The sequence below is a fragment of the Zootoca vivipara genome, chromosome Z2 (assembly GCF_965207765.1).
Source record: "Zootoca vivipara chromosome Z2, rZooViv2.hap1.1, whole genome shotgun sequence".
Lineage (NCBI taxonomy): Eukaryota > Metazoa > Chordata > Lepidosauria > Squamata > Lacertidae > Zootoca > Zootoca vivipara.
The window spans coordinates 24,901,149-24,916,683 of record NC_142585.1 but is presented as its reverse complement, the minus strand read 5'-3'; the positions used below and the strand labels follow the sequence as shown (position 1 = coordinate 24,916,683).

The 15,535-nt window shown below is 42.5% G+C and overlaps 1 protein-coding gene and 1 long non-coding RNA gene across 4 annotated transcripts in view; one reads left to right on the top strand and one right to left on the bottom strand.

The window, feature by feature from the left end:
- Positions 1–5,608, top strand: part of GAB3 (GRB2 associated binding protein 3) — an 86,072-nt gene extending 80,464 nt beyond the window's left edge. For all 3 annotated transcript variants that reach the window (XM_035101952.3, XM_035101950.3, XM_088664620.1), the window contains 2 exons: positions 2,909–3,016; positions 3,830–5,608. In XM_035101952.3, the coding sequence (XP_034957843.1) occupies positions 2,909–3,016; positions 3,830–3,946 (225 nt within the window). In that variant the 3' untranslated portion in view covers positions 3,947–5,608. The remainder of the gene's footprint in view (positions 1–2,908; positions 3,017–3,829) is intronic.
- Positions 5,609–6,496: 888 nt separating this feature from the next.
- LOC148686589 (uncharacterized) lies at positions 6,497–15,091 on the bottom strand. Its single transcript, XR_015948667.1, has 3 exons — positions 14,769–15,091; positions 10,869–11,039; positions 6,497–7,940 (listed from the first exon to the last, which is right to left on the bottom strand). It is a non-coding gene; the product is annotated as an uncharacterized LOC148686589 (long non-coding RNA).
- Positions 15,092–15,535: the final 444 nt, after the last annotated feature.

Here is a 15,535-nt window from a genome sequence, read left to right as displayed (position 1 = left end):
ATCGGACATTAAAATGGAAGGGGCTCGCTGGAACTTGTTCTTGACCATGTTAAGATAGTCCCTGAACAATTCCACTGTCTCACTCTTCTCCTTGATAAAGTAGGCTACGCAGAATCTCGAGAAATCGTCCAAAAATATCAAAATATATTTATTACCTCCTAGAGAAGACACATTCATTGGTCCACATAGATCTGTATGGACAATGTCCAATACTTTAGTGCTTCTCTTCTCTGCACAACGTGGGAAAGAAGGTTTAGTTGCTTTCTCACTAACACAAGTTATACATTTTGATGTTGGTGTATTTGTGTTGCTTTGCTTTACCTGCAGACCTCTCACAAGATCACCTTTCTGTAGTTCCAGAATAACGTTGGTGTCTCTGTGTCCAAGTCTCTTGTGCCAGAGTTCCAGACTTCCTTCGTCCTTTTGACTTGGTTGCGCCACCTTTGCAGACTGGTTCTGCTGGTTCTCTGAAACATTAAGCTCATATACACCATCCTTTAGTGTGCCTTGAACATAAACTTCATCATGCTTAGTCACAATACATTGTCCTTTTTCAAATGTAATTTTAAAACCTTTCCTGTCCAAACTGGACACGCTGAGTAAGTTGCAATTAAGCTTTGGTGCAAACTTAACTTCAGTTATCTTAGTATTAATTGTTTCATGATCTACGTTGAATTTCAAATTCACAGTTCCTGAACCAATTGCCTTTACAATGTTGCCATCAGCAATCTCAATTTCAGAGGTTTCATCCCCATTAATCTCATTAAAATACTCCTTTTCATAACAGAAATGAGAACTCGCTCCACTGTCAAGAATCCACTTATTGCGCTTATTTTCACAATCCTGGACAGCTAAACTCCTCTCCTGCATCAACATGGTTTGCTCATGACTCCCCTTCTTAACACCTTGTGGTTTTGAGGGGTGGGATTCAACTTTATCCCCATTTTGACTCTTGCAGTTCCTTGCTATGTGGTTTTTCCCATTGCATTTAAAACAAATTATTTCTCTAGATGTCTGTCTGGACTTTCCAAAATGCTTGGATGCATAGCTGCTATCCTTCCTCCTTGGATTCCTTTCTTGAGAATCAAGGCTATCTCTGCATTCCTCTCTTAAATGGTTGATAAGCTCATTAAAAGTTAAATCCTTTGTGTGATCCATTATACTTTTAAATGGAGCAAACGTAGGTCCCAATGATGCAAGCATAAACGTTACTTTAGTCACATCATCAAAGGCTCTGGGAGTAAGGGCAATTCTTTGAACAATCTCAGAAAAATTCTTAAAATGCTCTGTAAACTCTTCTCTAGAATTCATCTTCAACTTGAGTAACTTATCCAGCAAGTATCTATAGGAACTCTCTGTAGATTGTGCATAAATGCGTTCAATGTCCTCTAGGATCTTAGATGCATCATCTTCAAAATTTATCATTGATAGATGCTCATTCCTCAAACTGCTCAAAATTATGTGCTTGGCTTCATCATTTTTAATACTCCAAGCTTCTATCTTAGCTAAAGCTTCTGCATCGGTTCCTGTAGGCTTTTCTTCCTTAATGGCCTGCAGAACACGCCTAGCAGCAAGATAAACTAAAACGCGCTGCTTCCACTGCACAAAATTATTGTCATCCAGCAGCATAAAACTTGGTCTTGCCTCACTATCAAAACTGGAGCTTGCCATCTTAAAACTTCAAAAATTTCCAAAATTCAAAAATCTTTCAAAAATCAAATTCAAAATCTCAAAAATATCTTCACTACCTCTGAGCTTTCTCAGTGCTGTAAACTCTGAGGGAGGGGAGGGGTAGTTAATCCCCCAAGCACACTGCAGAACAAAGAGACCATGTGCTCAACCAGGAAATCTTAACTGGAAAAATCCTACAGAGTTCAAAATCACAATCCAAATCAATCCTTCAAAAATACACAAAATACGCAACTCTGGGCCGCAATAACCCTATGTGGGAATGTTCAGGAATGTGGATGAGGAGATATTGTTTAATATATCCTATCCCCGCTTGCGCTAGCAAGCACAAAACTTTAGCAGAGTAAAACATTCCCCTTTTTCAAAATACACAGCAGAAGAACGTTTGCGCAGGCTTGATTTAAGCCACTAAAATAAAGTGTATTTTCCTGGTATTTCCCCTTTTTCCCTCTTAAAAGAAAAGACACAACACAATGCTCTTAAAAGTATAAAAGATGTTTACTTACAAGCATCTCGAGGTACAGCACACTCAAGAGGTAGACTTGCTTAGTTAAAAGGTAATATATACATTGTGAAGTTCACTTATAAGAAGTGAGACTCCATCTCATCTCTCTCTCTAGGCTGGAGGCCTTGAGGGAGAGACTCACTAAGATGTGTGTAGTCCAAGAGGTCTGGTCCAAGAGAGGGAAAATGGCTGTTTCCTTCAGGATTTATCTGCCACTTCCTCAACTCATTTGCATGTGAAGGAAGAGGAAACTACGCTTAGTCATATCCTCCTCCTCAGTCCTCCAAGTGGACTATCTAGGGATTGTTGTGACTTGACTGCACTTAACCCTTTGCATCCCACAGCTTCAGCAATCAACCCCTTAAGGAATTTGCCATGGACAGCCAAACTGAGCAAGCTTGAATCCCCCCTCACCCATCAGTTAGTGGGTAATCTACTTTCTGCAGCGATCAAGCCTGCCCATCAGCCCTAGTAAACGAAATTGGAAAACCTGATGAGCCAATATGTTTTGTGGGCTGGAGGCTTCCTGCCCCTGCTGTAGAACAAAAGGGAAAGGAAGAGAGTCTATATAGGCAACACTTACACAGAGAGACAGACAGACAGACAGACAGACAGACAGACACACACACACACACACACACACACACACTTTTAAATTTGTTTTGAACATACCTATTTCTTCATTTTCTTATGGTCATGGTTCATTCTCAACAGGAGCAAGCAACATCTCCATGCAATGGAGCATTCCAATGGCCAAAGAACTTCAGCCTTGATTATTTAGCACTGGATTTTAATTCCGCTTCTCCGTCTCCTGTACAAAAGGTAGGCCTTGCTCACAGCAACTTCTACTGCAGCTCCCTGTCATCAGTAATAAAAATTAAATGGTGGTGTGTAATATCCAATACCTGCTTCCTTTTCTTCACAAGTGAGCAGAATATTGTTAGTAGTTCTTTAAATCAAGGGTGGGGAATCTTGGGCCCAGGAGTTGAGTGTGGCCCTCCAGGCCTTTGTTCCTAGCCCTTGGAACTCTCCCCGGAACATACTCCTCACTGGCTATGCTTCATGCAATGTTTTTGCCTGGCTGGAATGTTTCCACGAACTCGGATAGTGCCTCTTGCTTGCCTCCATGGAAGTTGAAGAGGGGTGCGAATATGAACATAAAATTCACATCCCTTGCTCTACCAGCTTTTGCCTCTGACCCTGCTTGCCACTGGCATGTGGTCCCCAGAAAGTCACCCAAAGGGTATGCTCCCCTTGAGCTGAAAAACATTCCCCACCCTTGCATCAGAGGCAATTCTATGGGTTCGAAACCCACTCCAGTCTTGCCTGATCAAGAGCTTTAACTTGGAGGAAAACCATTTTCCCTTCATCTCAAGGTGAACATATCACTGTACTGCACTTTCCTGCGTTTGCCAGGCCTGTTCTGGGCTGTGTGACAGGGTAGCAGATGGGGAATTATGTCTGAAACCAGTAGCATAATGATGTCACCCCCGGCTTCAAGGTGAAAAAAGAAATGCCAGCTAAGGTTGGAGAGGAGGAGGGGAATTGACAGAAGCCCAACTGTAGCTCTGTACATGTTTTGCACATGTCCTCATGTTTGTTTGTTTGTTTGTTTCATTTCCTTCACCTTGGCAGAAACCTTTCCTCTCTGAAGAACAAAGAGTGGATTATGTCCAAGTAGATGAGCAGAGAACTCAAGCTCTCCAGAACACTAAGCAGGAATGGACAGATGAAAGGCAATCCAAAGTTTAAAGAGAGAAGTGTTGACTAGCTTGAATTTGCACATTAAAATCCAGGAAGTTTGGATGATTCAGTAGTGGCAGTGCAAAGCAGAAGTCTCCGGCAGTGTGAGATAGAGTGATGGTCAGCCGCTTTCTTCAGAAGCTACATCTTTTGGGGGTGGAAGGAGCACATCAGTGAGAGAGGATCGAGTTGTACTATGTCCAAATCACACAGTCACTGTCATCTTCTCAATCCCTCCTTCCAGTAAGGACCTGTGGTACCATTTTAACACCTGAATTTGGTCCTCTCTAAACACTTAATGGGAACAAAAGCCTTGCAATGTCACATGAAACACTGCAATTACTTATTTCTGTTTTAGATATATGTATATAAATGTATATATTCCTGCCTATTTAACAGATGCTGCATCTACTGTAGTGTCTGGTACTGACAGGTGTTTGAGAATAAGGGCTAAACATTGGAAACAATTTAAAAACAAACTTTTTTTCAGGGGTAGGGGGAGTGGGAGTTGAGGATTTCCCTTAGTATAATATGTTTAACTGTCATTCATTTATTGAAGAATGTAAATAGAACTTTGCACTGTTGACAATGGAAATAATTGTTCCCCTCTTGTGCTCATCATGGAAAACTTGCACCCACCACAGTTAATCTTGCCCTACTTTCGTGGCCACCTTTCCATCTGATGAGCTCACAGTGCATTTGGGGGTTTCCTTTTCCTTCTGTTATGACCTGTGCTGCAAGGAGTTGCTTCCAACGTAGCACAAGCCCTCCTGTGCATCCTCTCACTTAACTGAACTTTTCTGAAAGAAATCAATGGAAGCAGCAAAGCTACTTCTTCTTTCATTAAAAGGCTGAAATTGAACCAATGAAGCTTTCAGTTATCACTGTTCCTGCATACATAAGAAAGCTGTGCTGGTTGGATATCTCTTGGGGCTAGCTACAACACTGCTGCTTGTACAGACACTCTGCCAGTAAAGAAAAGGGTAATTGCCAATAATTAGGTCTTGCCAACAGGTTCATTTCAATGAGTTGCTTGGATGTTGGTAGGGGCAACATGTTGTCACCCTCTAGATCAGGCATGCCAAACCTGCGGCCCTCCAGATGTTTTGGACTACAATTCCCATCTTCCCCAACCACTGGTCCTGCTAGCTAGGGATCATGGGAGTTGTAAGCCAAAACATCTGGAGGGGCGCAGGTTTGACATGCATGCTCTAGATAGTCATGGACCAGAACTCATGCTGGTTGAAGTGGATGGTTTGACATGCATGCTCTAGATAGTCATGGACCAGAACTCCTAGCATTCATGCTGGTTGAAGTGGATGGGAGCTGGAGGTCCAGCAACATCTGGAGGGTCTCAGATTCCCCATCTCTGATGTTAGCACTGTGCAAGCTCCCTGTCCCTGTTTCAGTTCAAGACACAATTCAGTTTGGATCAATTCACACCCAACATCCAAATCAAAATTTGGAGATCTGAATCTTCAATCCTCAGAGGGGCATGCATTGGGAAGCCAAAATGACCACAATCCTCCCCATAGATGCATGACGTTTGAATACATGGTAGCTCCTCCAGAGGGGGTTTCAGATAGGTAGATCCAGGGGTTTATGTGCTAGCCACTGTTAAAGTTTGTCCTCCCTCCCCAATAAAGTATTTCAAAAGTAAAATGGTCATAACTTTGTTGTTTTTGCATATAAGTGCATGGAGCTTGAAGACACCTGGTATGTGGTTGCCTTGGTTAATAAATTTGGATTTGAACGTTACTTTCCCCCTGTTCATTGCCCATCTGCAGCAATGGCAGAGAGCAGTGGTGGGATCCAGCCCCACGTCAGAATAGTACCACAGATTGCCTTCAGCCTGAAGGTATCAACACCACCACAGGAACAGTGAGGGCACCAGTAAGCATTTCCTGATGGCACTGGAAAGTATATCTGTTGCTGCTCACCACCCTCAGCATTCCAAATGGAAGAAATCCTCCTCAATCCACCTGAGAACCTCAGACACAGACACCTTTAGAGATGCTGATGTCTACCAATGGGCTGGACTCACTCCCTTCTGTTACCAAAGGGGAAGCCCCTGCCAGACTGCTGCTACCAGTGCCTACTCCATACTCAAATGATTGCATGGCTGTGGGACTAGGCTTGCACCTGCTACCAGTGGTTGCTGCCAACATCTCTGGCCCCTCTGCCTCTGGTGGCACCACAGCTGCCCTGTGGAAGTGTGCTGCTTTTTCACTGTAGGTGTATGGTGTATTCAGAAGACTGACACCTACAAATGCAGAAAATCACACATCTGTAATGCAAACCTAACTAAAAAACTAGTGTCATTTTGGGGAATGGCATAAGGGAAATGACACTGCCTAAGTAACAAACACTAAAGATACAGACAATAAACATGGTTTTCATTTTTTTAGAATAAGATTGTGATTGGGAAAGCATTGTAAAACAAGCAGGTATGCAAGAAAGAGTGCTGGCTAGCAAAATACAAGCTGAATAAAACCCTCCAGATTTGTGCTGACTTTCAGAGAACTTGCAAAACAGTAAATGTCTCCGAGAGACACCTCTAACAGTTCACCACTCTCCAGCACTGTGATTGGATATTAATGAACTCCCCTTGCATGGCACCGATTTGCAACATTTTGAGGACAAGCTGTCTGTTTTAGGGATTTTTGTTGCGACTGGCTTGAGAGATGCCTTGACATGTTTCAGGCCTGCTTCAGTTTGGGATTTGTCCAGAGCAGTCACACAGCCCTACATGACATAGGTGGTTGACAAGTTTTGTCATTTCAAGCCATGAAATTATTACATAACATGAGTGTTACAGTTGGAATGTTGATCAACATAACATCCAGTTGATCAACTGGATTTTTCTGTACCATTAGGTAGAGTATGTTGCAGAGCTGCAGTTGTAGGGACATAGGAAGCTGCCTTATACGGAGTCTATCTAGTTCAGTATTATTGACACTGATTTGGCAGCAACTCTCCAGGATTTCAGACAGAACATGCCCAAACCTACATGGAAATTCTGGGGGTTGAACCTGGGACCTTTTGCATGCTAAGCAACTGCTCCCCTACTGAGCTTTGGCCTTTCTATTGCATTGACCGACTAGATCAGGGAAGGAAAACTGTGTCCCTCCATATTTTGTTGGATTCAACTCCCACTGGACCTGACAGTTGGCCATCGTCTCTGGGGCTGATGGGAACTGAAGTCTCAAAAATAACCTGGAGTGCAAAAGCTTTTTCATACCTGGACTAGATGGATCATTTATACCAGCAAGAGTTGTATGTTCCATTTCTTTTTATATAGACCACCTAGTTCAGATGCAGCATGTCACTTGGTGGTGGATGGTGCTCATTGGGACTGGCAGGGTGGAAAGCAGTGAGTCCAACTGTAGCTGGAGCCAGAGCCAATGACAAACGGAACCAACTAATTCCAGTTTCTTCTTCGTCCTCCTTGCTTCTGACTACAATGGTTATGTTTTACCTCCAATTCCAGAGGCAGCATGCCTCTTCATACCAATTGCTGGGAATTGCAGGTGAGGAGAGTGCTGTTGTGCTTGTGTCCTGTTTGCAGGCTCCCCACAGGCATCTGGTCAGCTAGTGTGAGAACAGGATGCTGGAGTAGATAGGCCACTGGCCCAATCCAGTAGGCTCTTCTTAATGTTCTTGCATCCTGACAAGTTCTACAAAGGCAGAACAGAAACCAATGAGGTGGAGGCAGCTGATCACCAGGGTCACCACCTGGACTGGTGCTAAGTTTGATGGGTTTACTGGGGGAAAAATTGGTGGGAGAAGGCTGTTGCCTTTATGTCTCGTCTGTAGAGGCATCTATCAAACCACTGCTGGAAACTGCTGGACAAGGTGGAGCCTTGGTCTGGTCCAGCAGGGTTGCTCTTGTGTTCTTACAAGTGGGGCATGTGAATAAATATTGCAGTGTGGGGTGCTCCTGTCCAGAGTTCCAGCCAACCAACCATGTCTTCTTTCAGTGGACTCTGTTACATTTTCCTCCCTGTGGGTTGATGCATATGCACCCAAAAGAGAGAGAGAGCGCTTTTTGGAACCAATACCATACATTTTGATCAATGAGCCACAGACAAAAAAATTCAATAAGTATTCACTGTAACATTTTCTAACTGAAAACCTTATATAGATATTTAGCCTTACAAGTGGGACCTGTAATGGAATGGTGCAGTGTGGAGAGCTCCAGTACAGTGTGCCAGCCGTCTAGTCATAACCATTTTCCAGGACACTCCATTACATTTCCCCACCACTAATTTCCAATCCGAAGCAGACATTTAGCATTTTGTAGGTGCGAAAGCATGCATAGTCCTCGTTGGGCTGCTTGGGAGATTTCCATGCCCCCTTAAATCCCCACTCCCAAGTAATTGTTTCTATTTCTGCAAACCTTGTAGTTCCTGCTAGCATGCCAATTCCTCTTTTTTGTTTCTCAGGATCCCTGATATGTAGCCATGATGTTTGTGCATATACAGTAACACACACACATCCACAAAATGAAGTGCTAACTCAGTTATAAATATTCCATCATTATTAGTATATATTCTGATGGCTTTTGTGGTACATATGCTACAATCAGAAGGTTGCAAAGAAGATTGGCATGAATGATGCCTACCCTGCTCTTCAGCTATGAAGGCTGTCATAGTGACTGACATACAATCAATTTAAACAAGACAGTCCCTTTTTTAAAAAATGACACACAAGGGGACAGGGAGGGAAATGGGTGGAAGCAAACTCAGGCACCTGTTCTCAAATGGTACTTCTTATAGCTTTCTAGCTAGCATAGAAACAGTTCGGGTGAAGGAGGCTCCTGATAGAGCTGGTCTTTCAGCAAAGCTGAGGAAATAAATCTAACAAAATTGTCACAAGGTACAGAAAATCAATGATCTATCTGAAGATAAGAGGAGAAAGTGTTGATAAAGGGAAGTGAGGAAATGCTACAGGGGCTGGTGTGGAAATGTGGAGAACTTCAGACTGGAAAAATTAAAAACAGAGAAACTGAAATTGACAGATTGGCCCATCTCTAATCTTCAGGTCAACTGGCTTTGTGCTCTGTTTTGTTGCGTGGGCAGGGAAAACAGGACATTTTAAGAATTTAATTTCCCTGTACATTACAAAACAAAGCCTGTTTGACTTCATTCCTAAAGATGCTACTGCTGTGAGCAAATATACAGTGGAGCTGTTTCTAACAAAATCAGGCTGGTCTAAGCCAGGAGACAATAACAAATGACTTTACAGCTCCTCTGGTCTCTCTGCCCACAATGCCAGATTAACAAATCAAATCCCAGAACAGGTAAACTGAACATAATAGCATCATTTTTCCCCTATTTACCATGCTCAGGTTGTGAGCGCCTTCATTTACATTACCATGGGACCATCCACAGACAATAACATTGTTATTAGTAGTATTCATTTTGTTTCTATTCCACTTTGTATTTTTAAGAAAAAATCTCAAAGTGGTTTACAACATGTTAAAAAAACAAATAATCCAGAATAAAACATTACTGAAGAAAGTCCAACATAAACCATGCATTCAAAGCAACATAATTAGTAGAAAGCTAAAATATTATCCTAAAGATTTCAAAATAAAACATTTATGAAGGAGTTACAGGTAGGTAGCCGTGTTGGTCTGAGTCGAAGCAAATTAAAAAAATTCCTATGAAGTATCTGACGAAGTGTGCATGCACACGAAAGCTCATACCAAAATAAAAACTTAGTTGGTCTTTAAGGTGCTACTGAAGGAATTTTTTTTATTATGAAGGAGGTTCATTATAGAATGTGCATTTAGCACAGTAAACAAAAATAACACATTTAAAAAGAAAACATTTAATAAAGGGAGTCAAATATAAAATGCACATTTAAAACAACATAATTAACAAGAGAATGAAGGAGTATCATAAGCACAGAAGATACCCGCTGCTGTTCCTGCCAATGGTGGTTCGTGTTGAGTGGCAGCTGTGGAAGCTCAGGGCTTCAGTCCTATACCTCCTGTGGTGCAATGAGTCTGTGCATGTGACTGTTAACCAGAAGGCTGGTGGTTTGTGCCCACCAAGGGATTGGCTGAGGGCAGGATTCCTGCATTGCAGGGGCTTGGCATAGCTGCCAAGTTATCCCTTTTTTTAAGGTATTTTCCCTTATGCTGAATAGGCTTCCTCGCGAGAAAAGGGAAGACTTAGCAGCTATGGGGCTTGGACTAGATGACCCTCTTTCAACTACAGTATACAATTCTATGAGTCTATGTGGCAGCCTTATTGAACTCAGTGGAACTTTCTTTGGGCTAGAAATGTACTGTATGTGCTTATGCCATAAGTCATATAAATCTAGTCTAAGGAATTTATGTGCTTGCCCTTTCAGAAGCATTTTGCTATGCTCTCCAAGTTTAACTCTCACGGACATGCCAAATAGTTAAGCTGCTTTTTTTTTATGTAGCAGGAAAAAGGAAGTGAATATCAGATCAGGAAGTGGTGGAGCAATTGTATTACTAAATCTGTAACTGGAGCAGAAGTCAGCTGAAAACATCTTGGTTTGGCTGATGTATTGGCTCCTGTCCTGAAACATTGTTTGCATGAAGCAGTTTTGCTTTGCTTTTTTGTCCCAAGCTGAGACATATTTTGCTGCTACCCTGCTTCTCTGAGCTTTGATAGCAGCAAATGCAGATATTAATGAGTACCAAAAACCCTCTATTCTGAGTTCAAAAGCTGGTCACATTTACATCATACAGTTAAAGCACCTGTCACCCCCAGAGAATCCTGGGAACTGTAGTCTATCCCTCACAGAGCTACAATTCCCAGCACCTTTCAACTTGGGTGTAAGAAAAAGACCCAGCTGCCTGCATGTGAATGAGGGGAGCATGACACAAAATTAAAAGAGGCCAGAATATGCATTGATTTTAAAAGAAGGCTTTACAGCAACTTTCACTAACCTCTGGGGCTAAAAGGAGTACTAGTCCGAAACATCTGAAAGGCACCAGGTGTCAAAGGCTGCCTTACAGCAATGTGATTTTCATTTCTTTCTTTCTTAGTGCTGCTGCCTGTCCATATAAACTGACGATTTATTTCCTGTTTTCTTTTTCCATATGCCGCGTCTGCAGAAGCTGGAGAGAGAGAGAAAGTGTTTTAAGTGTAGCATTGCAATGTAAAATGTAGAGTGGATAGGAGGATATTTCACACTTGCTTTTGAGGAAAGAAATGCAGTTTGCTTTGTGGGTGCTAATTATGTACAGCAAAAGGATGAGGAATCCCACCTGCAAATGACATGAACTGCTCACAGGGGACAAAAAGAACTACTCTGAACTTCAGTCATTTTTGGTAGCTGACGTTTAGCTAAAAAGATCTTCAGCAACCTCCAAAGAGCTCAAAATGGTATTTGCTGCCATTCCTAAAACAACTGGGAGAAACCCTTTCCAATCTACCTTCTGCCCATGCTGTACTGTAACCTTCAACAAGAGTCACTTTGAACTGCTTTTTACTATTGGGCCTGTAATGCTTTGGACTCAGAAGGAAAGGAATAACAAATGTCCCTTCCTGAGGGATATCATAGAGCATAATCAGAAGAATCTGGGGTGGTTGGACCAGATTGAATGAAATATCTCCAGCTGAGAGCAACATTAACACAAGTTTCAGTTTTGTGAATTTGGAAAAGGCAATAAGCCCAAGGAAGGAAGTATTATACCTACTGTATTTACCTTGGCCTTTGACACCTGAGATCTGCATACACATCATACATTTAAAGTTAAAGCACATTATTTCGTCCAATGACTCTTGGAAACTTTCCCCAAAGACTCCTGCTAAACTTGCTGGGAATTATAGCTCTATGAAGGATAAACTACAGTACAGTTGTTGTTGTTGTTGTTGTTGTTGTTGTTGTTCATTTCTATATCGCTTTAGACTTTTAAGAAAAACCTCAAAGCGGTTTACAGCATATTAAACATCATTAAAAAGCAATCCAGAATCAAACATTTCTGAAGGAAGTCAAATATAAAGTATACAGTCAAAGCAACATAATTAACAGGAAACTAAAATATTATCTTAAGGATTTCAAAATAAAACATTACAAAGGAGGTCAACTGCAGAATACATATTTAACACAAAGTAAACAAACAAACAATCTTAAACATTACAAAAGAAAACATTGCTAAGTGAAGTCAAATATAAAATGCACATTTAAAACAACATAGTGAACAAGAGAATAAAATATCATCATAATATCATCATTTAGACCCACCCTAAACTTCTGGTTGTAATTTTTAAAAACTGGTTTTAATATTGTATTTTTATATAGTTGCAACCCACCTTGGGACCTTATGTCAAAGGGCAGGTAAGAATGAGTGCAGATACAGATCGCGTGGCAAAAGTTGATATTAAGAGAAGTTGAAAGAGAATAATAGGAAAATATTAGTAAGAGAAAGTAAATGGAAAGAAGAAAAGAGAAAGAAGAGAAAGGAAAGGAAAGGAAAGGAAAGGAAAGGAAAGGAAAGGAAAGGAAAGGAAAGGAAAGGAAAGGAAAGGAAGGAAGGAAGGAAGGAAGGAAGGAAGGAAGGAAGGAAGGAAGGAAGGAAGGAAGAAAGAAAGAAGAACAATCTGTACCTTTTTATTATATGGATATGTATGTGCAAATTGAGTAGATGTATTTTTGCGCAGATGTCTTTTTATTTGTTTTATTCAATAAAGTTTTTTTTCAAAAAAAAAGAAAGAAAGCCTAAGAGAGCTTTTCAGACCTAATGACACAAGTCGCACTGTATAAGTCCACAGAATTCTTTATATATTGAAATTTGGTTTTCTTTATAATACAGTTAAAAAAAAAGAATGAGTGTAGATTTCAGAATCTATATCTATCAAGAACCAGTGCAGTAGTGGTTAGTAGTAGTAGTAGTGTAGTGGTTAGGTTGCAGGCGTCGGCAACCTAAGGCCCATGGGCCACAAGCAGCCCACAGGGGTCGTTTAACTGGCCCACAAGCCACCCCCGAACTGAGCCGCCCGCTTGGCAAGTCCCCACCTGCTGCACTAAACAGTGCAGTGCGGTGTGGGGGACTCACTTCCATGGCGCCGGAAATCGCATCTGCACAGACATAGGAAATCGTGTCTGTGCAGACGCAGACGCTGGAAATCGCGGGTGAGGGCACGATCCGGCCCATGGAGGGATCTCCGCTGGATTGAACTGTCCCAGGTGAGGTAAACCTTGCCGACCCCTGGGTTAGGGTGTCAAACTTAGGACCTGGGAGACCAAGGTTCGAATCGCAACTTGGCCATGAAGCACGCTGGGTTACCCTGGGGCAGTCACTGCCTCTCAGCCTAACCTACCTCACAGGGTTGTTATGGGGATTAAACGAGAAAAGGGAGAACCATGTACAGTACAGCACTTTGAGCTATGAGAAAAAGGTGAGATATAAATGCATTGAATAAATAAATATTTTGTTTATTTTCAAATCAAATGAGGCTGCTTCCCAGCATTCCATAATGATTTTGAGTCTGTAACAGATGATATAAGCGCAGACTTTTTTCTTCAGAGCTGTCACTACCAATGAGATTTTTTAAAAAGAAAATAAATGGGAGCCAGACTCTACTAGCTTCTGTGTAGATCTCTAAATGGAAATAGGCTGGCATCCATCCATCATATGAGCAGTACATTTATATTCGCAATGATGCTTTTGCTTCTAAATCTACAGTTTAATTACATGCTCCCTGCTGTAAAGATCTGTGTTTCAAGCAGTGCATTTTTATGTATTTTTTGTGTGTAACATGTCCGTTGGATTATCTCCAGCATTCGTGGCTGTGTTCTTTATTTGTTTGTTTTAATGCTAAGGAGCCTAATGAGCCCAACAAGGAGAAAGATCCTGTTTTCACTGTAATGATCCTCTGCCAAGCAACCCATTCCAGATGCAATGTGACTTTGGAAACCTTTTCAAAGCCTCCATTGTCATCTCAATACGTGTGTGTGTGTGTGTGTGTGTGTGTGTGTGTGTGTCTTTACAGCTGTCACCAATTGCGCATCTTTGGAAACAGAGTCAAAGCGACTGGGCAGTGAATTGCACTGGTTTCCCTGCAGTGAAGCGCCCCCCACCTCTGCAATTACTACTACAAGATATACTGATGGCCCCCAGCTTCGACAACTTTAAAGGTGGCTTAGATAAATTTGTGGGTAGGGTTATCAGTTGCTACTAGTCAGGACCTACTGTATAAATTGCCTCCAGTAGGAGAGGCAACATGCCTCTGAAGACTAGTTGCTGGAAATCATGAGTAAGCCAGTGGCATGCGGCAAAAATTTTAATAGGGGAACAGTTAGGGCCAGAAGCCCCGATGTCATGCATGTGACATTGTGATGTCCTGACATTGTGCACGTGAGCATCACACCTCCCTCCCTAAGCTGGCCAGAAGCTTCCCAGGCAAAGGAGGTGCCAGGGCTCTGACAGGATGCTGGAGTCCTCCTGCTTCCTTCCAAAAGCCGGGTGGACTTTCGGAAGATGGCAGGACGGATCTTGGACCCATCAGAGCCTCACACCTACCTCCCTAAGCTGGGCAGAAGATTTCTGGGCTTTGGGAAGGAGGCACCAGGAGAAAATTTAGGGGACTAGCCTATTCCCCTTAGTCCAATAACCACATGCCACTGGAGTGAGCAGCGTACTGTTGCGCTCAGGTTCTGCTTGCGGGCTTCCCACGGGCATCTGGTTGGCCACTCTAAGAACAGGATTAAGGACTAGATGGGTCTGAACCAGCTAATCTTGCCATGTGTATCACAAATGAGGATACTCCTGAGAAGTGGAGGCTGGTCCATCAGGATAATTGAGAATACCCCACCAACCTTAGCCAGCCCTGCACCTGCCTACCTCCTTGTTTACTTGCATCCCAGGGGGTGGCACTGGCTGTCAGGGTCTTCCTCCTTAGTTGCAGTGCTGCCTTTGTTGAACTGCAGAAGGATGGGAACAAAACTAGGATAAGCTGTCTCTGCTCCACCAGCAATTTGTTCTGGCTTTATATATTGTTGGTCTCCCTGCCTTTTGCCCTTCCAGTTCCAAAGGGCACCAGCCTTCTCTGCTCCTGAGCATATGTGAGAGAGGGGAAGGGGCAGAGCCCAGGAGTCCAACAGAGTGGCACAGCAGACAGTGGCGAAGTCGGCAGAATCAGATGTGCTGCAAGCAGGAAGTGGAAGCTGGAGCTGATGGGGGTTGTAGTTGAAAACATCTGAAGGGCAGTATATTGGTAAAGCATCTGCTTTGCATGCAGAAGTTCCTGGCATCTCTAGGCAGAGCTGTGAGAGGCCCCTGTGTGAAAATCTGGAGAGCTATTGCCTGAAAAAGTAGAAAATACTCCGCTAGATGGACCAAAGGTTTGACTCAATATGAAGCAATTTTCTGTGCATCTTCCTAGGTTCCCAAAGCTTGAAGCAAACAAAAGGGATGCCTCTGTTTGATGAACTCAGTGTCAGTAAAGGGTGGAGGTTAAAACTTGCTAGAACACCCATGGTAGAGTTTGAGTGTTTAAAGGAGATAACAGTTGGGAGTGGCTTCTCGTTCAGAAGAATGCTTTTTAGCTGTACTGGCATTCCAGCTCTACAATTCTATGATTCTTTGACTCTATGATAAAGTCTTGGCGT